Below are 23,201 nucleotides of genomic sequence, written 5' to 3'. Positions count from 1 at the left end.
CCTGCTAATTTTTGTATTTTCAGTCGAGTCAGGGTTTCACCATGTTGGCCAGCCTGGTCTCCAACTCCTGACCTCAGGTGATCCACCCGCCTCGGCCTCCTAAAGGATTACAGGCGTGAGCCACCACACCCGGCCATATCAAGTAAATTTTAAGGGGTCCTTTACCAATCTGATAAAAACAGTTTTAAGTATATATTTGTAACACCGTAAGAACTTGAACTAAAAGACAGACTTGGAGGCTGAGCAATCAGTCAACCAGCTTCTGCACTCAAAGGCGTCACAAGTACGGCTGTTCAGAGAGGAGGGCTGCCGAAAAATAAAACAAGTAGAAGACAGTCTCTGACCTTGGATTTACCATCTGAAAAAAGTCACAATAAACAATTCAACCTATTAAGTCTGTAGATAAAAGCAACTTATTAAGAGCTTAGGCCGGGAGCAGTGGCTCATGCCTGTAATCCCAGCACTTTGGGAGGTTGAGGTGGGAGGACTGCTTGAGTCCACGAGTTCGAGACCAGCCTGGGCAATACAGTGAGACTCAGACTCCACTGAAAATTAAAGAATTAGCCAAGTGTGGTAGTGTGTGCGCCAGACTGGAGACTGAGGCAGGAGGATCACTACAGCCTACGAGTTAAAGGTTACAGTAAGCTATGATTGCATCACTGTACTCCAGCCTGGATGACAGAGACACTGTCTCAATTTGAAACAAACAAACAAACAAAAAGCTCAGAGGAGGCTGTCATGAGTATGTAACATATAAGATATGAGGCAGTTTGCAATCACTTGCATGAAGAATTCAGAAGAATTTAGGATAAGAGTTGACACAAAAAAAGCCGCGCTAATGGTAATGACCTGTATGACAGCCAACATGTCGAGAAAACAGCAAACTGGGAGCACAATTTTTAGTCCCGGATCTGTCCCTATCTTAGCTGTGTGAATTCAGAACAGTCACTTGGTCTTCCTGGGTCTCATGCATTCAATTTAGCAAGTAGCCGCTGAGCATCAACCAGTGCCAGGCACTGTTCTAGGCTCTGAAGATACCAGAGTGAACAGAAGTCCCCTGCCTATGTGAAGTTTACTTTGATAAACTGTTAATAAATTTAAGAAGTCATGAATTGAAAGTAATAGTAGGAAAAGTCCAAACAGGTTTCTCTACGAAACACACTGTACTGTGTGACTGTTTTCTATGCTAAATTCCTAGGGATCCCAAAGGCACATTTAATCCTTTTTATTAGAAATTCATGGTCCTCCATGTTCTGGTTCCAACCCACTTTTCTAGCCTTAACTTCCAAAATTCTCTTTCGTGAACTTCATGCTCGAAGTAGGTCATTTGACATTTTCTCAAATATACTTTTCATATCCCACCTTTTCAAACTTGCTCATGTGCCTCTCTACCTGAAAAGCCTTCTCCTGTCACTTGTCCATAAGTCTGCCTGTACTTTAATCAGACTCAAATATATTCTTGATATGACACTGACTTTCTGAGAAGGGAAGAAAGAAGATCAGATGATGCCCAAGCAAGATAATTTGCCTTTTTGGATTAAAGAGAAAAGTTTAAGGCAGGAAAGTGAATGAAGACATTATAAATTATGACTGAGATTGCACTATAATAAACAGATCCAAAAACATCTGGTTTTTAGAGTCAGTAGTTCTTGATTATGAATTGACTATGTAAGTGGAAAGAAATTAGTCTAAATGGACTCAAAATTATATGATCATGAATAGGATGATAAAGCGCTTACTAGGTAGCAAATAGTAGGTTTTCAACAAATGCTGAGCAAATTCCCTTTTTAAATTTATGAATTAATTTTCCTTAAGAAATTAGTAAATTCCTAAAAATAGACTGCAGATAAATATTACATATTCTTATTTTATATAAAAACATTTTTACACTGATCATGACTAAGTACAACTAAAATTCAGTGATTACTAAGTATCATTTTAAAAAGAAATAAAATACAATACTAGTTAACATCACAGAAATATATAAATGGGTTTGTGCTCTTAAATTTATGAGAAGTAGGGGTTGCATGTTAAACAGCATATGAAATAATGTCATAGACTGTTATTTACATTAGATAACCTGCTTTATTTAAAAAAATAAAATTTCGAGACAGCTAAACACCACTATCACCCCTCTCTTCTCTCTGCTTCATTTTCTTTCTTTGAATCCTTTCACAGGCAACCACTAGGGTATAGCTGGTATATATTTTCTCACTCACAGAACTCTAGTACATTCACTGTGTACTTCAGCTTGCCACCCCAAATGTTTTCCCCCATGATAGAAGCAGGTATATTTTTGTGATGGACATATATTCTGGTACCATGTGAATCAGGCTCTAAGACATTGTCATCTCATCAAATTATGGCTGACTAAATCACAAAAAATCAATTATCTTAAACAGATAAGTCTAATATACATAGAATTCTATTCTATGTGAGCTTAAGACATACATAAATAATTCAATATATTGTTTCAAATGTACCTTCCTTTATTCAATTTTTACATACTCTGTCTTGGGTCATGATGATGATCTACTGTTTTCTCAGAATTTAGAACTAGTTGTCTCGTTTCAGAGTGTTTTCATTTTCACACTGCAGAGATTAATAAAATCTTCAAGCAGTCTCCTTCCAACAAGGTACCTCATTAGAGTTTAAAGTACACTGTAGGCATTTAGAAGTAGACATCCTGTTATTGCTAATTGAGATATTCCTGGAAATGGGGGCTGGAGATGAATTTTACAAAAAATACACAAGGAGGTTTTTTTAACTGAAAAGATACTATCAACTTTCTTTTTTAATAAACATATTTTTTAAATCTTGAATATTTAATTCTATTCATTCTGCCTCAACTGAGGTGAGACAAATACTTTTAAGTTTACAATTCTGATGCCCAGCTCCTGAAAAACTAAAATATTAATCAGTATTAATGACTAATATTAATACATAAATAAGTATTTGAATAAATAGGGTGTTTATACTGATATCTGAGCACGAAAGCAAATAATGTTTTTTTTTTTGGATTTTTGAAAGACTTTGTACTTTGAATCTCCTATTCCTAACTGGAAGCACAGAAGTGAAGACTGAGCTTTGCTTTTGTATGAAATGTAATATGCATGAAATTTAAATATACTTTAAAGAAATCAAACATATTATCATACATTCACAGACCTTAGTAGTTTAAAAAAGGCCACGAATCTTGTTTAAAACAAACAATTGCACCTTAAAAATAACTAATGTATAAAGTCTTAGATTCTGAATTCCAAAATTTAATTGTTCTACCCATTAAAGACACCATTCCGGTTCAGCCCTTAATCACGACACGTGAAAGGCGCTATAATGTATTGTCACTCAACTCTTAAGAACGCCAGAATTCACCAAGATGAAAACTATTGCTTTCAAAGTGGTCAACATAGGGGTTGCTGCCTTTTTCAGATGACGAAGTCATTTCTCAATACAATACTGAGAACTTTCTCTTTGGAAAAGGCCTCACAGGCTTTTAGCATTATTTTTTCTGAATATAACTAACTGTGGTAAATACTCTCTCGGGAATAGATCTAATTTTTTTGAAATAGCCAAATGCTGGTTAGTCAAGCCTGTGAAGGAAGACAAGCAATCAAACTAGTTAAATTGGTATTTCATCCAATGAGGAATGCCTATAATAACAAGAACTATTTTTATCTGTGACTTGAAAATAAACTCAATTTCAAAAAAGTAGTTTCAAAAAAGTTTGGTTAATGGTACTATCACGGAACATTGGAAAAGTAAGAATCTATTCATAGTAAGGACAACCCCCTTCATTTTTAGAATCTCTATTACGACCAAATACCAAAAGTAGCAGGCATATGCAGTCCATAGCACAACCATTTCCCTGGAAGCTAGTGAGTAAGCATACTCCTTTTTGCCTAGGATTTCTCTGCAGAGGATGCTGTCACTTCTTATTCCTTAGGCAAGCTGCATTCACAAAAATACCACAAAAAGTTCAAATATATACACAAAGAAAACAGGACACGTGTGTAAAAATAAGCTAACCCAGTAGCAAATGTAAACATTTAGTATCTATTTTATTTGTTCACATTATGTATTATTTCTAGTTTTTGTTTTTCTTTTTTTCTTTTTTTTTTTTTTTAAGAATTGTGAATCAGAGAATTGAAGAAACTCTACAGAACTTCTACAAGAAGCTACGGTGTTCAAAATCATTGATCTGGTTCACTTCCCTCCTTTTACAGGTAGTAATCCAGAAAAGTCCAGTGACTTTTCCAAGGCCACACTACCAGAAAAGTTTGCTAATTTACTTGACTTCCTAAGCAGAAGGTTTTAGCTGACCAAAACTATACAAAGACCACCAATAAATTAGCCTTAGGCACCAAGGAGTAAACACAAACATAATTTATCATTTTGCCAGGTTCAATAAAAACCATTCTGATGTGTTAATAGCCTTTAATAGTAAAAACATTAGCCATCAATTAAATAAACAAGCCATTAAATGGGGAATAGAAATGTCAATAAAGGCATAATCTACTAATTTTCAAATCAATGATGCTAATCATTGCTAGATATTAATCAGGGAGTGGACATTAGCTATACCAGAGATGATCACACTTCATTAAAAAATCTGAATTAAAAATAAAAACAGGAGAACAATACAAAACATATATTGCCTCAATAAGCACTTGTTGATAAATTAAATGATTTGCCTTGAGCAAATATAAAAATGTTTGTAACATCCAATCCAATGGTTACAATGTTTATGAAAAGTTATAGACTGGTATCATATTTCTATTCTACAACAGGAAATAGAACTTACATGTAAAGCAAAATTTAGGACTAAAATCAAAACAAAACCTAATTTGACAACTGCACTGGATACAGAATTCACTAATGAAGAAAGACAAAGGCTGGGCGTGGTGGTTCACACTTGTAATCCAACACTTAGGGGGCCGAGGCAGGAGGACTGCGTGAGCCAAGGAGCTCAGAGACTAGCCTAGGCAATATGGTGGGACCCTTCTTCTACAAAACAATACTTAAAAAATTAGCTGGGTATGGTGGCACACACCTATGGTCCCAGCCATTGCTGAGGCTGAGGTGGGAGGATCACTTGTGCCTAGGAGTTGGAGGCTGTGGTGAGCCGTGTTCATGCCAATACACTCCAGCCTAGGTATCGAGACAAGGCCTAGTCTCAAAAAAAAAAAAAAAAAAAAAGGAAACAAAAGAAAAAAAAAGACATATATGATTTCATACATCACTTAGGTATTTGCATGTCTGGGTCCAAACCTCTCACTAACAACCAACTTAACTGTTCTATGGACTCAGTTTCCATATCTTTAAAATAGAGATCATGAAAGTATTTAATTTCATGAGTTGTTCTGAAGATGAGATGAAATCATATATAAAGGGTGTAACACAGATGCTATCTTTTAGTAAATAATAAATGTCAGCTATTATTAGGCCTTGGCTTCTCTTCTTACAAAATGTCCAGTCTGGATTACATAATTTTGAAGATTATTTTCAGTTCTAAAAGTCTCTAATTCTATTCATTTTCTCAGAAAGTAAAATTGGTTTTTAGAGTATTGTGGGGTTTTGTTCTTTTTAAAATTAATTTATTTTTTTGGGGAGACAGAGTCTTGCTCTGTCACCCAGGTTGGAGTGCAGCGGCACAATCTCGGCTCACGGCAACCTCCGCCTCCTGGGTTCAGGCGATTCTCCTGCCTCAGCCTCCTCAGTAGCTGGGATTACAGGTGCACGCCACCACACCCAGCTAATTTTCTTGTATTTTCAGTAAAGACGGAGTTTCTCCATGTTGGCCAGGCTGGTCTTGAACTCCTGACCTGAGGTGATCCACCCACCTCAGCCTCCCAAAGTGCTGGGATTACAGGCATTAGCCACCACACCTGGCCCAGCTTTTTTTGTTCTTAAGGTGGATGAAGATGGAGCAAGAGAGCAGAAATACGGGGTTTCTTTTCCTCTTCTTCTAGCACTCCTCACCTGTAAATCTCTCGACAGCAAAATGTTTGTCAGTCCTTCCAGCATTCCTCACCTATTAATCTTCTGGTAACACAATCACGGAAGGTATACTGATTCTTGTTCTAAATTATCATCTTAAAGATTATCTCTTCCCTACTTTAGTCGGCCAAAGAGAACTGCATTAGAGATGATGTTTGCCAGTTTTAAAAAATATTACAATCATGAATATCTTTATCAATGTGTATACATTTCAAGTTAACCGTACATGTAAGTTAACATTTTTTTCTTACTCAAATTTACTGTTAGGCTTCAATGAACTTCTTTTCATTTTGGAAATTAACATTTTGCTTCACCTAAACACCCAACACCTATCGGAACTTAGCTACCCCAAAATCTCACCCAACAGAAAATGCAAAGAAATGGAGGCATTAAGCCAAAAGGTCTACGGAGAAGCCAAAACTAATGAAGTTAATAAAATTAGCTCTGAGTCTTTACTCAGAAACTTTCTGTTCTTATTTTATGCATAAATTACAATGACGACAACAACAACAAAATAACCCGTGTTATGTGATGACAGAGCAGTAAGAAGTGAAAGCTGACAGCATGACAGGACCATTTAGACGGGGATATCCAGCCTCAACCGCTCCTATGTAAACAATTATATTTTCACACAGAACAATAAAATAACTGATGTTTGTAATGACTTTCCATCACCACAAAATTATATTTAGTGTACTCATCCAATAAGCATTCGAGACTTATGGAATAACTATTTTCTTAGCATCATGCTTAGTGCTGGTATGTAAGGATGAATGAGACAAAGCAGTTTTCTGAAAGAACTTGTCCCCCTAGTGGCGGAGAGGGAAATGTAAACAAATGACTACAGGATCCCGTGTTAAGTGCTCACAGAAATAAGAATCAGGTGCTAAGGAAGCAAGAGAGGAGGAGGAGCCAGAAGAAATGCTGTGCAAGGCTGGCGTGGTGGCTCATGCCTGTCATCCCAGCACTTTGGGAGGCTGAGGCGGGTGGATCACCTGAGGTCAGGAGTTCGAGACCAGCCTGGCCAACATGGTGAAACCCCATCTCTACTAAAAACACAAAAAAATTAGCCAGGTGTGTTGGCGTGCGCCTGTAGTCCCAGCTACTCCAGAGGCTGAGGCAGGAGAATCGCTTGAACCTGGGAGGCGGAGGCTGCAGTGAGCAGAGATCACGCCACTGCACTCCAGCCTGGGCGACAGAGTAACACTCTGTCTCAAAAAAAAAAAAAAAAAAGAAAAAAAAAAAGAAATACCACGCAAGTCAGCTCTTGGAAGCTCTGTGAGATGCAAGGAAGGGGCACAGGCATCATCGACCAGCAAAAACACCGGTGTGAAGGTGGGAGTGGAAGAGCAGTGGAGGGTGAGGTAGGATCACCAAGGGTCTGATAAAACACAATTCAGAATGACAACTGTGACGACAGTGTGGAGGCTGGATTAAAGAAAAGACAGGCAGAAGGCAGGGCAACCGAAATGGAAAGCTAGTAAAATAGTCTACGGAGAGCTGAAGAGAGCCTGAATTTGGGCCCTGATAGTGGGAACAGAGCGGGGGGATGAGAGATTTTATACTTCATTTTAGACACCTTTTGATCCAATTTGTTTTTTAAATAAACGATTCTTAAACAAATAAGTCCTTTCTCATCAAGAAAATGTGACTCTCTCCTGAACGAACTATTTTTGGTGATTTTGAGTCCCTGAGATTTTAGTGCTACATAATTCATAGCATGATGATAAGGAGATATCTCCGGTAAAGTCTGAAACAATACTTTAGGTATTTTGATAATGGGCCAGTGTTTTCTTTCATATGATAAAAAGATTTACACTTAGCTCCCATTAATTGTAATAAAAAAGAATTCCGTATAAAGTGAAGCATACGCTAAACTCCAATCAGTAATATTTCCCAGCTTTGCCTAGGAAAACAGAAACCTTGTATGCAGCACTTAATTGCTCTAACTGGAGTTTCCAAAAACATTAGGTCTTGTACTGCGTTTAATAAAACTCTTCCTCTTATTGAACAATACTTGTTCAAACATTTAAGCAAGAATTCCATTTTATTGGAGTTGATATGAAATACATCACAAGGAAAATCTTGGCCATAAAGTTAAGAAATATAAACTATAAATCTTATGGCTTTAACTTCATAAGGGAAGTGATGACTCCAGAACAGCAGCAATAGAACTACTAAAACTTGAATAACTTTCAAGTAAACATACTTAGGCACTTGTTAAAACAAACATTATTCCCACCGCTAAAATCGACGTTGGCAAATGTCTCCTCTTACTAGCTTAAAAACAATTTGAAAAGTAGCAGAATTGCAGCTTCTTTGCAAAAAGACTAATCATTGTCATTAAAAGACCCTTAAAAGCAAATACAGAATGGTCAGCCGACCTGATCACCTTAATTTTTAATGAAGGGGTATTTCCAAATAAGCCGATGTATGAAACACACTTATGAAAGAAACTCTATCATTAAAAAGAAACTAATTTTAATTTTCACCTTCATTCTGATTATCTACAATCAGAGGAAATAATATTTGAAAATGAAAAGAGTATGATAAAGCCATATGTAAAAATGTGTAAGTGATAAAACAAGCAGAGGTGGCTATCATAAAATAGCCAAACGGCTTTTTCCACCTCCATCAAGGTCACTTTACTGATGATGGGCTCAATAAGATGATAATGCATTTAACCACTTTCCTTGCATCTGACTTCGACCACACAAATCCAAACGGCCTTGTTTAACTACCCTGGCCTTTCAGCATTTCCCTGAACAAAGATAATTAAGGAGATGTACTGCCCCCTACTATCACAGGAATTGAAAGCCAAATAAACTTTTAAGAGCACAGCCAGGTGTCTACTCCGCTAATGTACAACTTTGAAGCAGGAGGTAAAATGAAATAATGGTTAAATAATTATAAAAGGTTAACAATGTTAAATTTGTTATATAAGGTAATTTTGTTTTATTTAAAAGAAAAGGCATAAAAAGAGATCTAGATTACATTTTACAGGTCTCTAGACAGCAGGCCCTCTCCCCCTGCCAGAAACAGTTTAAGGCTAAGGAAAAAAAGGTGCTGTGCACAAACCAGGATGAAAACAATTCACTGAAACTTTCACACATCATTTTAATTTTTTACAAATTTTAATATATATAACCACAAAAGACTAAAGTGTTTTTTATGTTACTTCCATATTAGACATTTTGTTATGCTTTGTAATATATTCTGCCTCTTTAATGTACAAAACAAGACATTTATGTCAAACACTATTTAATATTAAGTGAGGGGAATAATAACATTCAAGAGAGAAACTCTGTTTTTCTTTTAAATACTACAGTATGTGGTTTCCCAAACTTAACTATTATTTAAATGTGAATATGCCCACAAATATTTGTGTGTACTTTTCAATTATTATTCCTCCCTTGTAAAATGAATTTACCATCATACCAACATACCATGCATGGCATACACTGTTTCTGGGAAACCAAAAAGATTGTTGCTTTCAACCTGTAAAACAACAGCCAATAGTAAAATTTTTACTTTCAACAGCAAAAGTTAAGAGTAGACATTTCAAAACTTAAATACGTAGGACTTTAACTGAACAGCTGGGTTTGTAACTAAAATCAATGTATAAACAACAATCCTAAAACAACTGGTTTCTTAAACATGAAAATACCATCCTTTCAAACCTGCTATACATGTATATATGTGTATACAAATACAAAATAATCTCTCTAGTACACACACTGTTGTTCTTTATAGGGAAAACCAAATGTGGACACATCAGAAGATAACATATTCCAGATACCCAACAAGAGAACCCAGCTCAGGTCAAAAGGCCTTATGCAAAAATGAGTGTTAGAATAACTTTTCATCTCAGACAAAACTCCAACAAGAGTTATACAAATTTTATGTATTGCATATTATCTACTGCTAGAGGTATCTGTGATACCAAACTGATAAATCTAAGCGTAATAAGTTTCTAATGCAAAATACCTCTTTTAGAATAAAGAAATGTGTTATTTGGGCTTTAAAATACTCAATGTTTATGGATATGGAATCACTTCACGCCATTATAGCCAAAACAGCACTTATCATTCATAACTTAAAATCCATATTTATATGCTTTAGATTTGTCAAGATCAAAGTCATGTAGCAAAAATTTCACTAATGATCCTAATCTGAACCTTTGGGAGCCCTCCTGCTCCTCTCTTCCATTCCTCTGATAGCCCTTATGCTTTCATTCCTTTCTCTCTGCCAGGAAGTTCCGCGGCTTGTATTTGTGACTGCAGTTGTATTAGCTAAGAACCAGGCCACTGAAAGATCTAACCATTTGGCCACAACTACTTAGAAGTTCTGGTCTAACCCAAAAGGGTACAGTTTACTGCACGGTGCCCCACGTGCCCCCCTCAAAAAAAATCTAAAAAGAAAACTTCTGCTCCTAATAATTTATTTACTTTCTTCACCAAACCACTCTATCTCCTTCATGACACCATTTTCACAACATTCAAATATCCTTAAGGAAGAATATCCTATTTCTCAAGTGTTAGGTGCTAAAGCACTCACATCTATGATAAGAGAATAATTACAGCCGTCCTTTCATTTAAACTACATATGTCTGTATGTGTGCATGCATACATATAGATTTTCATAGAATAAGAAATCCATAATAAAGCATCAATATATCACATTAGTGTAACATTTAAACTTCCTTTAAATGAGGAAAAGTGACTATAAAATAACTCACTTTAAAAAAAATGTAAAACAAATATACTGTCCTGTATTTAGCATTTACATCTGGATTGCCAGAAAGGTGGCTTGTTAAAAATCTTTATTCACAATTGTTTAAAGTAAAGCCTACCAAACAAAATAAATTATAAACATAAAGAACTGATGTTCCAAAGCCCAGTCTCTTAAATGCTGATCAGAGCTGAAAACAGATCTTTTTTCTCCACTAATTGAATGAGTCTTGTTAAATCTTTTGAAATGAACTTTAGAAAATGCAAGAATACAGCGTAGAACAGGTTCTTTAATTTGGGTCATTTTCTGTTACTTGCAGTAGTGACGGGTGCTTAGCAACGCTGTTCTGGTGGCCCTTTTAAGGAAATGAATACCTGAAATACAGCATTTTAATCTATTTTATAGCATTAATTATCAAGATCACTGTATTTCGACAGTGTCTCCTTTGCCACTTGCCTACATTATGAAAGAAAGGAGTCCCGTGAAAAATTGAATGTATTATTCCAGATGACAGATGATCCTGTGCACCCCCTTAACCAAGTCAAAATATGTAGGAACATAAAAACTAACAGTAAATAGAAGCCACAGAAAGCTTTAGTTTAAATGTTTAGAGAAGGATATTACACTGAAAATCAGTGTTCAGACATCAGTAGAAGAGTCCATGAGAAGTCGCTTTTCTTTTTCTAAATCTTCGAGAAGAATTAAATTCTATTATGCCCCATACTAGGCCACTGCTATCTAAGAAACGTGACGCAACAGCCAAAATGTAGTATGATTTTATTTGGTAGTTAAAAATCTGCTGAATACTTTAAATACTTATTTTTTTTTATATAAAGGAGGGTTTTTACATGAGAAATAACAAGAATATCATTTGAATTATGGCCAAGTTATTCACTTCATATTTATTATATTATACTGCAATGATAAACTACTAAGAAGGCAGGAAAACAAGGTAAAATGCAGGGCTACCAAGCAGTTTCTAAGAAATCAAACTGCCATGTCATACTCTGGAAATTCGTCCATTCACATCTTATTAATGATCAATACAACAGGTTAAGAAACAAGTCATTAAAAACATTTGGAATGCGCCTTTCTATCTTTTCCTGATGTCAACTGTCATTGTTAAAAGTACAACTCTTTTAACTTTTTCCTCATAATTAAACAATTCATTTTAGATATCATGTCCTGAAGAAGGAAGGTAACGCTCTTATACAGCACTATTCTTCTCTATCTTCACAGCTAATAAGAGATCAAGTGACTCCCTCTTTGTCTACAATGCACCCTAATTTCAGCCTTTCACAGCCAATTTTTTAAAGCTTTTTAACACTTAGTCTCTGAAGATGAGAAAGGAACCAGCTGAACCACCTGCAATCATATTTTTGTAAGTTTCAGTCTATCAGTTAATGTATAATCACCACCTCCTTAAATTAAACATACTTTATAGCGGATCTCAAATTCATCATCCCATTGTGTAAATCACAGTATAAAATGGGATAACACCAACATTCCTCAAGTTTTTTAACCTCTTATAGCAGATGGCCTCTGCTTGGAGTTTAGTGTGTTGAACACTGCAGTTGCATTTTAATACCTGGGAGTCCGCTGAAAAAAAACAGAATGTGGGGCACGGACCAGTTACATGCTGCACTAAAATATTCGGCTGAGAGGGAGGCTTAGTTAAGTTAGCTGATTTCTAAAATGCCTTCTCTGGGTATTTTCAATCCTTTCTTAAGGACTACTTTAACAATTAGCACACAGAGGTCTGTGGATGGCTCTCTGAAGCATTTAAAATCAGAGAACAAAAGGTTTATTTTAAAAATGAAAACCTTGGCTTGTACAACTCCAGACGTGAATCTGCTTTCAATTACTGAAAGTATTTCCACTTTAGTGGAAGGGGATCAAATCTTCAACTACACCATCTTAAGGCACTGAATTTGATTATATTAGGCTTTCAGAAGACAGAATGACTCTGTGACACAGGCACATATAGCTGTATATATCATTTATAAGATATTCCACAGAGATAGAGACGCCAGCACAGGAGAGGGAGGAAATGTGACTTTCTCATTCCCAGAGCTGCCACAGATCTTTGTTTTGTTTTATTGAAATACACACATCAATGGCAAATGATTTTTACTTTAATAGACACAGCACAAGTTTTTCCAAACCATCTCCAACTATCTTTGCACAGGAGTAGCCTGCATCGAAGCACAACTGCAAAGTTGAATTTCTCTGAGAGACTGCTCTATTAAACCTGACAAAAATCACACTACGTATTTCGCAGGCAAAAGACTGCTCTTGAATGAGCAAGCTTATTTTGTACCTTTCCCCCCATTAAGCAATTAGTATGATGGATTTTAGTTAATGGAACCAAAGGGCTGATTAATTTAAGCTCAATGCCGATTTTTGCACATTTCAGACATAAATTATCCAAAATCACTACTGCTAAGACTGGCTCCCAACGAATTCGCAAAAGTCACCGAATGCAGGCAAAAAGGCAGCTTTGCCTCAAGGATTAGGACAGTACACTACTAATAAAAAAAAATCCATCTAATTAAAAATACCGGGAACAAAAGACTCCATTCTCCCCGCGGCTACCTGCACCACTCCGGGTGACGAAGAGTCATCGAGAAAGTTCAGCCTCCATCTCTTCGAAATCCTTAAATGTGGTCCCTCAGGGGTTAAAAAGCCACCTCATCTCAGATGCGAATGTTGCCTCCGCACCGATTCAAACCCGCGCCGAGCCTCCTCCCATTCCGACACCACAAGGGAGAAAAGCGGAGCCACCGGCCCCGGAGCTGAGCGCAGCCGCCGCCGCCACCGCCGCGGTCCCCGGAGCGAGCGAGCGACCCTGCCGCGCGGGGAGCCTCACCAGGAGCCGCGCTCCGCCAGCCCGCCCCAGGCCGCCGCCGCCGCCGCCGCTCACCCACCTTGCCGCGGCGCGCCCTCGCTGTGGCCGTGCGGAGCCGAGCCCGGCGCTGCCAAGTTGCCTGGGTCTGGAGCGTATCGTGTTACAGCGCCTGGCTCCGGGCTCGGGCTGCGCGCGGCGGCCAGACATGATAGGCTGAAGCTCCTCTGTTTACACCCGGCCGCCGAGGGGGCGGCGCGCCGCTTAACCCCTTCGCGCCGGGCCGCCGCCGCCGCCGCCCGCCAGCCCCGCGTCCTGCGCCCCGGCCTGGCCGCCGCCTCCCCCCCTCGCCCCGCTCCACACACGCGGGCCGGGGCCTGCGAGCAGCCGTGCCCCCAGCGAAGACGGGGGAACTGCACTGAGAAGCCGCTCCCGGCACGCTCGGAAGACCCCGCGGGGCGGCATCCTCCCCTCCACACACGCACGCTCGCGAGCCGCCCCAGGCAGCGGCCGCGTTCTCTGGCGGGGCTTCGCGGGCGGCTGTGGATCCCGCCACAGAGCTGTTCTCCCGCCACAGAGCTGTTCTCCGGCAGCGCTACTTTCCCGTGCTCACAAAAGCGTCTCTCCCCCAACCCATGAATGGATCCCGACCCCTGCTCTGCCACCATTCATGCGTCCCGCATCCCAGGTGTCGCCTTCACCCACACGCCCCACGTCCCCGCGAAACTCGGCCCTCCAGCTTGTGGGACGCGCTGCCTGCGAGGCGGGCCCGGCGGTACCTCGGGGGCGGGAGGGGTCGGTCGCAGGGCCCGGAGCCTGGCGCCCGCGGGGCGTCCGCGGCGGGGGGCTGGGTGTCGCTCGTGAACGCGGCAGGGACCGGCGCAGCCCGCGCTCGCCCCTCGGCCTCGGCCGCCGCCTCTCCTCCACTTTCCCGGCCCTTGGGCGGACCGGCCCGTGGCGGGGGCTGCTTTGCGCCCTCGTCCCCGCAGCAGTCGCGGACCCCCATTAACGCTGAGGAGTCAGTGTCACGATCCGGGGAGAGAAGACGGTCCCAGGGGCTGAAGGCATGTGTGCAAGTGGCCCGAGCCACTCTCCATGATGTGCCAGGGCTGGACAGCCCTGATCCGGAATAGCTAATGTGGTGGTCTAAGTAGCTTTACTTTTAAATAAAACATACTTCAATATTGCAGCACTTAAATTATTATAAAAAATTGTCTTTTTTCCCTCCAGATCCACTATTATCATTATTTTTGCATTGCTTCCAGTCCAACGTCCCTCCTCCTTTTAATTTTTTTCTTCTAGAACATTCCATCCTCTCCAGCCTCTTCCTCCATTAAACTGAGAATTGAATGACTGAATGTTCGTGAATTTTTAGATTCAGCGGTGCTTCCTTCCAACCCCTCCAAACCTCTCATTTTTATAAACAAGAAAGAAAACAAGAAGCACTTTACATCACAATACCGGTATCAATCAACATATCTTTATCAGCTCTCATTCCATATTTTAACTACCTTCTAAATACAGACTCAAACCAAAAAATTAATACTTTAAGAAAGGAAGGATCAGTGTTCTCTTTTCATTTATCAATAAGATTAGCAGACTGCAATTAGAATTTCTCTCTTCTCCACCTTCTTTCCTCCAGTAAAGACAAAATGCTTTCCTCATTCCCATGATTCAACGATAACAGTAATTTCTTTATCGTCTTGAACATATTACCTTTACCTTGACTTTTGTCGCTTTTTATACCCAATGCTACAAGAATATGAATACAGCTCTTCTACCTCTTTGTAGATACTTTTCTTTCTCATTTTCCATTACGTCTAAGACATCCATCCTCATATATGGAAATATCTGATGCCGCTCAGGTTTTAAGCAGTCTCTACACCTTAAGTGTTTTTTTCTATCACTAACTCTGGGTCTTCTAAAATCGTGACTCACACACACAATTACAACGTCACAATCAGCCTGACTATTCCTCCATTAATGATCAATATAGTCACCCTTTAATTGGGACACTACGAAGATATCATAGAAATTATTTAAACACAAGGCAGTTATTTAAAATTCAGACATTCCTTTGACACTATAAATTTTGAAGTTATTTCAGGGTTTTGAAATTCTTTCTCTTTAGTAAAATTGGGTCAAAAAATAGAACAATAGGTATGTTGTCGGGCACTGTAAGACTTCTAAGCTCTAAAGCAAATATCTTCCTTAAGTCATAATGTTTTGAAAAGGATCATTTCACAAATCAATGCAATGCATGTGTCTTTCACAAATCAATGCAATGCATGGGGGTGGGGGGTAACCTGAAGTAATTGCAAATAAACACCATATAACTAGGGCGGAGGATGAAGATGATGATGTTCAATTGGAATCTCTGAAGAATTAAATTTGCAGAACATTACACGGTTAAAATTTGCCAGGAGGTGTGGTGGCTCATGCCTCTAATCCCAGCACTTTGGGAGACTGAGGTGGGCAGACTGCTTGAGCCCAGGAGTTCAAGACCAACCTGAGCAATATAGGGAGACTCTGTCTCTTAAAAAAAAAAAAAAAGAAAAGAAAAGAAAGAAAAAAAAAAGTGCTAGGACCTGGGGGCTTGCCTATGCTTCAAAAATGCATTCTTTGATTTTTGACAATCACAAGTTAGCAAATCTGGACTTGGATTAGAATGTTCGAGTGCAGAAAGATAAGCACACTAATGGAAGAATGAAAGGTTTTAAGATCTTAAATCAATCATTGTTTGGGTCAAGATGAATCTCAAGAAGACTGATATTTTGGCATGTTCATTTCCCCAGATGAATGCCATGTAAATTGGTCACTGATTGATAACATTTATTAAAATTTCCATTTAAAATGCTAATTAGATATAACTATCACATACAGGTTAGGCAAAATTTTATATTGGAGTGTACTGGAATATTCTACATGTATATCTAGTTCCACCTTTTCTGAATACAGAACTAATTATGTATTTCCAAATTAGACAAAGATGGGATCCCTTGAGAATAATCAAGGATTTACACTGAACAAAGCTGAGCAGTAGCAGTAGCAGCCCATGGGGCAGAGGCAGAGGAAGGGATATGGTTTTAAACAATTTCTGTTGTTGAAAAGTGAAGGATGGTTTCTACATATATCTTCCCAAGAAAAGATACACAGTTTTGTGGACACCCCCGTGCATACATTAAATCACTGCCATCTTTTAAATACAGGAGTCCACCAAAGAGTTCCACAGAGACATGTAATGAGATCCATGTTCAACTTGTTTTCTTCTACTGTAGTTTGCCATATCGATGATGTCAGAGATAATCAGCATTATGGATACTGCCTTCTATAACTTAAGCAATTCTTGTCTAAGGTCTGCGGAATTCCCCACAGTTCCATGAGCAGACACTATCAAATATGTTGAATTACGTGGCTATTTTATGTTGTGAATGAATAACCACATATGGAATCATACTTGCAATATTAAATGAATTTTACTTAAAACTGAATTCAGTTCTTTAGGCCTAAAAACCTAATGACTGCACACCACAAGGAAGATTTTTAAAAATGCATGAACCAAATCAAAGCAAATTGTATTTAAAAAAAAAAAAGTCCACAAATGAGTTGTTACTTCAAACTGGCACCAACTTAGCTTCATATTAAGAGTGCTTCTGACCTCTCTCTGCTTAGGCCAAAAACCTTGAAGAAAAATCGAATTGTAACCGACACTGGGATTATTACCTTTCCCGTAATTATTAAGCACCAAATCCATACTGTCAGAAGCACTAATACAAAATCAAAATCAAACACTCATAGCCACAGTAAATAGATGATTATGATTAAAGCTAACACTAAGCACTTCATTTTATGACTGGCATTTGATACATACCATTTTTATTTAATTCTCTAATCTCATATGAGAAGAGTAATATCACCCCATTTTACAGATGAGGAACTGGAGTTTGGAGAAGTTAATCATGTGCCCACATAGTTACAGAGTGCTTGGGCCTAAACACAGTTCCAGATTTGATGGACTCAGGAGTCTGCTGCTTAACCATTTCTCTATTTAGACAGTATTGACTCAGTAGTTAAAGCTGGTTATTGGCCAGGCACGGTGGCTCACACCTGTAATCCCAGCACTTTCGGAGGCCGAGGTGGGTGGATCACCCAAGGTCAGGAGTTTGAGACCAGCCTGGCCAACATAGTGAAACACTGTCTCTACTAAAAATACAAACAATTAGCCGGGCGTGTTGGCACCCCCCTGTAATCCCAGCTACTCGAGAGGCTGAGGCAGGAGAATCACTTGAACCTGGGAGGCGGAGGTTGCAGGTTGCAGTGAGCCCAGATCGTGCCATTGTATTCCTGCCTGTACAGGAAGAGCAAAACTCCATCGCAACAACAACAACAACAACAGCAACAACAACAAAAAGCTGGTTATTAGGAGTGGAGTTCACCGTTTAAATAAAACTGTATCAGGATAAGCCCCACCAAAGATTTGGAAACACAATATTCCATTGAAAAATTGATAACTTGTGGAGTTGAGAAGGAGCAAAATAAAAAAAGGGACAGTCCTTGATTTCTCCTGTGTTTTCAAATTACCTCAAGAGGTCAGGAAACCAGTAGGCCAATATTAGTATCCTCTGAGAGCTGGAATCTTATAGAGGAATAAAATGGCTAATAAACATCCCTAAACACCTGAATTAGGGATTGTCAGATATCGATCTCTGTCTATCCCTCTACAATCTCGTTTGTTTAGATGGACTCTTAAAAATTATACCTTTATTTGTAAATACGTATATTTGTAAAAGCATATCAAAGAAATTGTTACCAAAATTATAGCACACTGACATCAATTGGTAATAATAATTGTACATTAGTTAGATCCTGTGAGTAAAATTGTAGATTTTGTCTTACATTTTGCCAACTGTTGTCAGTAGCACGTAACTTTCTAACAGCTATGTGGGCTCTGACATAAAACTATAAGCTGACATAAAACTATATTTAAAGTCATGGGTCTTTTCTCCAATAAAGTTCAATTATCATTTACATTGGAACAGAAATAAAGGTTTGAAAACAAAGTCTTGTAATAAAGGCCAATTCATAATTTTTCACAGATGTCTACAGTAAATCTAAAAGGCTGGTATAATAGCTAGGTGATTCTTTCTTTGATTTATCCTATGGAAAAATCCACCCACAAAAGACATATGTATTTCACCACAATAAACAACCCACATCTGAAATCGTTTCTAAAGGTAAGTTCTCTTCTTTACTTTTAAAGGTGTTAAATTATTTCACCCCCCAAAAACCAAATGCTTTGTGGAATCTGATACATGATGAAGACTTAGGACTCTTTCTTTAGATATGCAATCATGTCCACTGCAGGCCAGAAGCACTGGTCCTTAATTTTGTCCTAATTCAGATGACCTTGGGCAGGAGCCTCCTGGGTCCTCTACAGCCTGGGCAGGCAGGGAGGAGGAGGAAGCAGGATCTGGGTGTGTGTGATGAGGTCTGGACTCTTAGCAGGGGGCAATCAAGCAATGCGCTGTGTGCAAAAGGCTTAGTGAGCTTCAGCTCTGTCTTGGCAACTATCCAAGTAGGAGGGACGGGGGTGAGGCAGGGACATCATTCCTACCTGGTGATGAGAGCAGGAGAGAGGCGGGAGGGCAGAGCTTCAAGAGAAATCCAGATGGCCAGCAAGAGTTAGCTGGGGCTATGGATGCCAGGAACTGAGTACATAGCGAGAGCTGAGGGCCCAGCCCACGTCAAGTCACCAGGTGTCCAAGAATGTTAGAAGACAATCTATAGCACAGAGAAGTATATGGAAGCCTAGTTTTATCAGTAACCTCCATGACTGCGGAAGGACAGGAGTGGCCAAGCTAGAGGGAGTGCTGCTTATCCCTGGCACACTGGATTCAGGGGCTGCAGACAGACTAATTCCCAGGCCCACCCAGGGATGGCAGTATTTGTCTATGCTTAGCAACTTATTGGGGTTCACCTAACTTTTAGGCTTTGATAATAGGGATACATTTTGGGGAGTATTTTGAATGTATTCTTTGGCAGTCCAAGATAAAGAAATGGAAGTGTGATAAATAAAAATGGTTGAATTGTTTTTAATTATGGAGCAAATTCTTCAATCTGGACCATTTGTTTCCAACCATCATGCCATTCACCCATTCCCAAAACACTTATGTTGGTTCTCAGGCCAGGCACGGTGGCTCATGCCTGTAATCTAACACTTTGGAAGGCTGAGATGATGGATCATTTGAGCCCAGGAGTTCAAGACCAGCCTGGGCAACATGGCGAAACTACGTCTCTACAGAAAAGAACCCATATATATATGTGTATGTGTGTGTGTGTATAGTCGAGTGTGCTGGCATATGTCTGTAGTCCCAGATAATCTGGAGGCTGAGGCAGGAGGATCACTTCAGCCTCAGAGGTGGAGGTTGCAGTGAGCCATGATCGTGCCACTGCACTCCAGCCTGGGTGACAGAGCAAGACTCTGTCTCTAAAAAAAAACAAGCAAACAAACAAACAAAAAAAAACAAGTAATTTTGGTTGAATGTCAAAAATCTTTGAAATTAAATGTATTACTATAAGTACTTTGTTTTGGTTGTTTAGAAACAAAGAATTATTCATTGGTGACTAGTGCAGTGGTATTGTCAGATGGGTAGCTGTCTATAGTGGCAATAGCCATGCATAGATCAAATCCTTTATGCAGTGGACAGAACATAGAAGTCACATAAACTTTTATATCAACCCTTTACAATTTATAATATCAACCATTTCAAAAGAATCCATATGTATTAAGATATTTTTGCAAATAGCTTACTTAACATATCTTTGTTGACAAATCTAGATAATAATGTATTAATTTCAGGTGTTTTCATGATACAGTCATATAGAATGTGTTTTTCAGGATTTTCTGACTTTGTGAACATGATTCATGAGTAGGCACATATATTTATGCATCATTGAGGATAGAGGAGGTATATGCTCGATACCTCTGCATTTTAGCTGACCAATTTCTGCTTGCTCATAAGTTGGTTTAGAAGTCAGTTCTTCCATTTAGCCTTGCCTGATTCACCAAGAATAGTTTACGGGTCCCTCTTCTGCATTCCCATTCAACTCTGTAAATATCCTTGTCCTACCTTCATCGTACTATATTCTGCTCCCTGTCTACTTGTCTGTAGCTCCTTCCAGACCATGAACGTATGAGCATAGGGACCATTTCTTTGCTGATTTCTTAACATTTGGCATAGTGTCTTGCACAAAAAAGACACTAAATAAATGCTGGTTTGGGCCAGGTGCAGTGGCTCACGCTTTTAATCCAAGCACTTTAGGAGGCCGAGGCGGTCAGATCACGAGGTCAGGATTTGAAGGTGGGCAGATAACGAGGTCAGGAGTTCAAGGTGGGCAGATCACAAGGTCAGGAGTTCAAGACCAGCCTGGCCAACACAGTGAAACTCCGTCTCTACTAAAAATACAAAAATTAGCTGGGTATTGTGGCACGCGCCTGTAGTCCTAGCTACTAGGGAGGCTGAGGCAGGAGAATCACTTGAACCCAGAAGGTAGAGGTTGTGGTGAGCAGAGATCACACCACTGCACTCCAGCCTGGAAAACAGAGCGAGACTCCGTCTCAAAAATAAATAAATAAATAAATGAATAAATAAAACAAAATGAGTGCTGGTTTGGGGATGAGTGGATGGATGGATGAATGGATGGGTCAATGGAAATGAAGAATCCAGATTTTAAAAATTGCTTGCTGATTAAAATGATTCTTTCCTATGTATATGTCACACTATTCCGTAATTATTGTGTTTTTTTCTTTTTCTGTCTGTCTGTGTCTCTCTCACATGCTCCTAACCCAACATAAACCTCACAAGGGCAGAGGCTGTGACCTAATGGCACCTAGCACCACTGAGAGTTCAAGGTCACTATTTTAGAAAAATCTATAAATACAGTTTTTCTTTATAAAAATTACAGGATTATAAAACCAAACATAAACTTCATACATGATCTAATTTTGTGATATCCTCCCAGATATCTCTCAGATATAATCCAATCTAAATTACACCACACACAGACGAATTTATTGGGTTAAGAAAAAGCCCTTCCGTGCAATACCCATTCCATGTAATACACGACAATGTTTTATATTGTTTACTGAGGGCAATTCTATTTTAAGAGTCTCTGACTTAAGCAGAATAGATAATTATCAGGAACTGGGCTTAATACCTGGGTGATGGAATAAAATGTACGACAAACCCCCATGACACTTGTTTACCTATGTAACAAACCTTCACGTGTATCCCCAAATCTGAAATAAAAGTTAAAAAAAAATCCCTAGAGCTACGATTCATGCTCAATGCCTTCCGCATGTCTTCAGCAAAAGTGAGGAGCAGCTGGTCACCATTTTCTCAATAAGGATCTTTCATATACTTAATGCTAATCACTCTCAAATCTTCCCTTAAAATCCACATTGTCATGCTAAACTCATTATTACTACCATTTCCTCCTGGGTCTGTTTTTCATCTCTTTCATCCTTTCAAAGGCTCTTCTCTGAACTTCCTCTGTAGGACTGGGGCTGGAGGTAGCTGAGAACCATCACCTCTGAGTCATCTGGCTGTAGATCCAGGAAGAGAAGAAAGCTCTATGATAAGACAAACGGCGTAGAGAAAGGAAATGGAGTGAAGTAAGCATTGCTTTGGCTATCTGTATTTGAAGGCGCCCACCAGAGCCAAGTGCGGTGGCTCACGCCTGTGATCCCAGTACTTTGGGAAGCCAAGGCGGGTGGATCACGAGGTCAGGAGTTCCAGACCAGCCTGGCCAAGATGGTGACACCCTGTCTCTACTAAAACTACAAAAAAATTAGCTGGGCATGGTGGCGCGTGCCTGTAATCCCAGTTACTCGGGAGGCTGAGGCGAAGAATCGCTTAAACCCGGGAGGCGGAGGTTGCGGTAAGCTGAGATCGCATCGCTGCACTCCAGCCTGGGCGACAGAGTGAGACTCCGTCTTAAATAAATAAATAAATACATACATAAAATAAAAAGGTGCCCACCAGGAGTTTGGAGCTGGAAGGAGGGGGTTTCGTTCTGTAATGTAGATTTACTACCCTGGTTCCATAACAGTGGTGCTTATGAGGGCAGATGAGATTTCAGAGGCAACGCGTAATCGAAGACAGCAACCAGCCAAGCTGGAATCTTGGCGGATGCTTACATGGAGGGGCCACAAAGAGAAAGTTCACCCACTGGGTAGACAGAAGGCAGCATCTGGGAAGTTGGAGAGAATCTGCAGTGTAAAACGACGAAGAAGCCCCGACTAGAGATTTCAAGAACTGGGACAGGGAATGGGGTGGATGATGGTTAACAAAGATACATATTACAGATTAATACTTCTAATGATTGAAGAAAAGGTCTTGAAATTGGCAGGAAGAAGCAATTTTTAATCTAAAGGAGAAAAAATCTAGCGGAATAATGGGATGAATGTCAGAAGTAATGGGTGTTGAAAACCAAGGGGATGGTGGGGAAATGGAGACAGCTAGTTTACACACCAGTTTTTTTCTTCAAAGCTTCTAGATTTGAATTCCCTTCACATTTATTGAATGCCTATTATGTGCCTGAAACACCTTAGGTTCTTTCACAT

The 23,201-nt window shown here is 39.5% G+C and overlaps 1 protein-coding gene across 17 annotated transcripts in view; it reads right to left on the bottom strand.

The window, feature by feature from the left end:
* The window catches only part of TENM3 (teneurin transmembrane protein 3), a 1,046,942-nt gene that overhangs the window by 336,649 nt on the left and 687,092 nt on the right, over positions 1 to 23,201 (bottom strand). The window contains exon 1 of one of the 17 annotated variants that reach the window (XM_008000340.3): positions 13,659 to 13,776. The exons of 15 other annotated variants lie outside the window; for them this stretch is intronic. Coding sequence is in view for 1 of the 2 variants with exons in the window: in XM_073017753.1 (XP_072873854.1) it covers positions 13,293 to 13,311 (19 nt within the window). In the remaining variant the exon portion in view is untranslated. Of the gene's footprint in view, positions 1 to 13,292; positions 13,314 to 13,658; positions 13,777 to 23,201 lie in introns of those variants that run through there. One more of the 17 variants, XM_073017753.1, reaches the window with a different exon arrangement.

Source organism: Chlorocebus sabaeus, chromosome 7 (genome assembly GCF_047675955.1).
Source record: "Chlorocebus sabaeus isolate Y175 chromosome 7, mChlSab1.0.hap1, whole genome shotgun sequence".
Classification (NCBI taxonomy): Eukaryota; Metazoa; Chordata; class Mammalia; order Primates; family Cercopithecidae; genus Chlorocebus; species Chlorocebus sabaeus.
The sequence above is the reverse complement of the archived record's forward strand: the minus strand, read 5'-3'. Positions and strand labels throughout refer to the sequence as shown.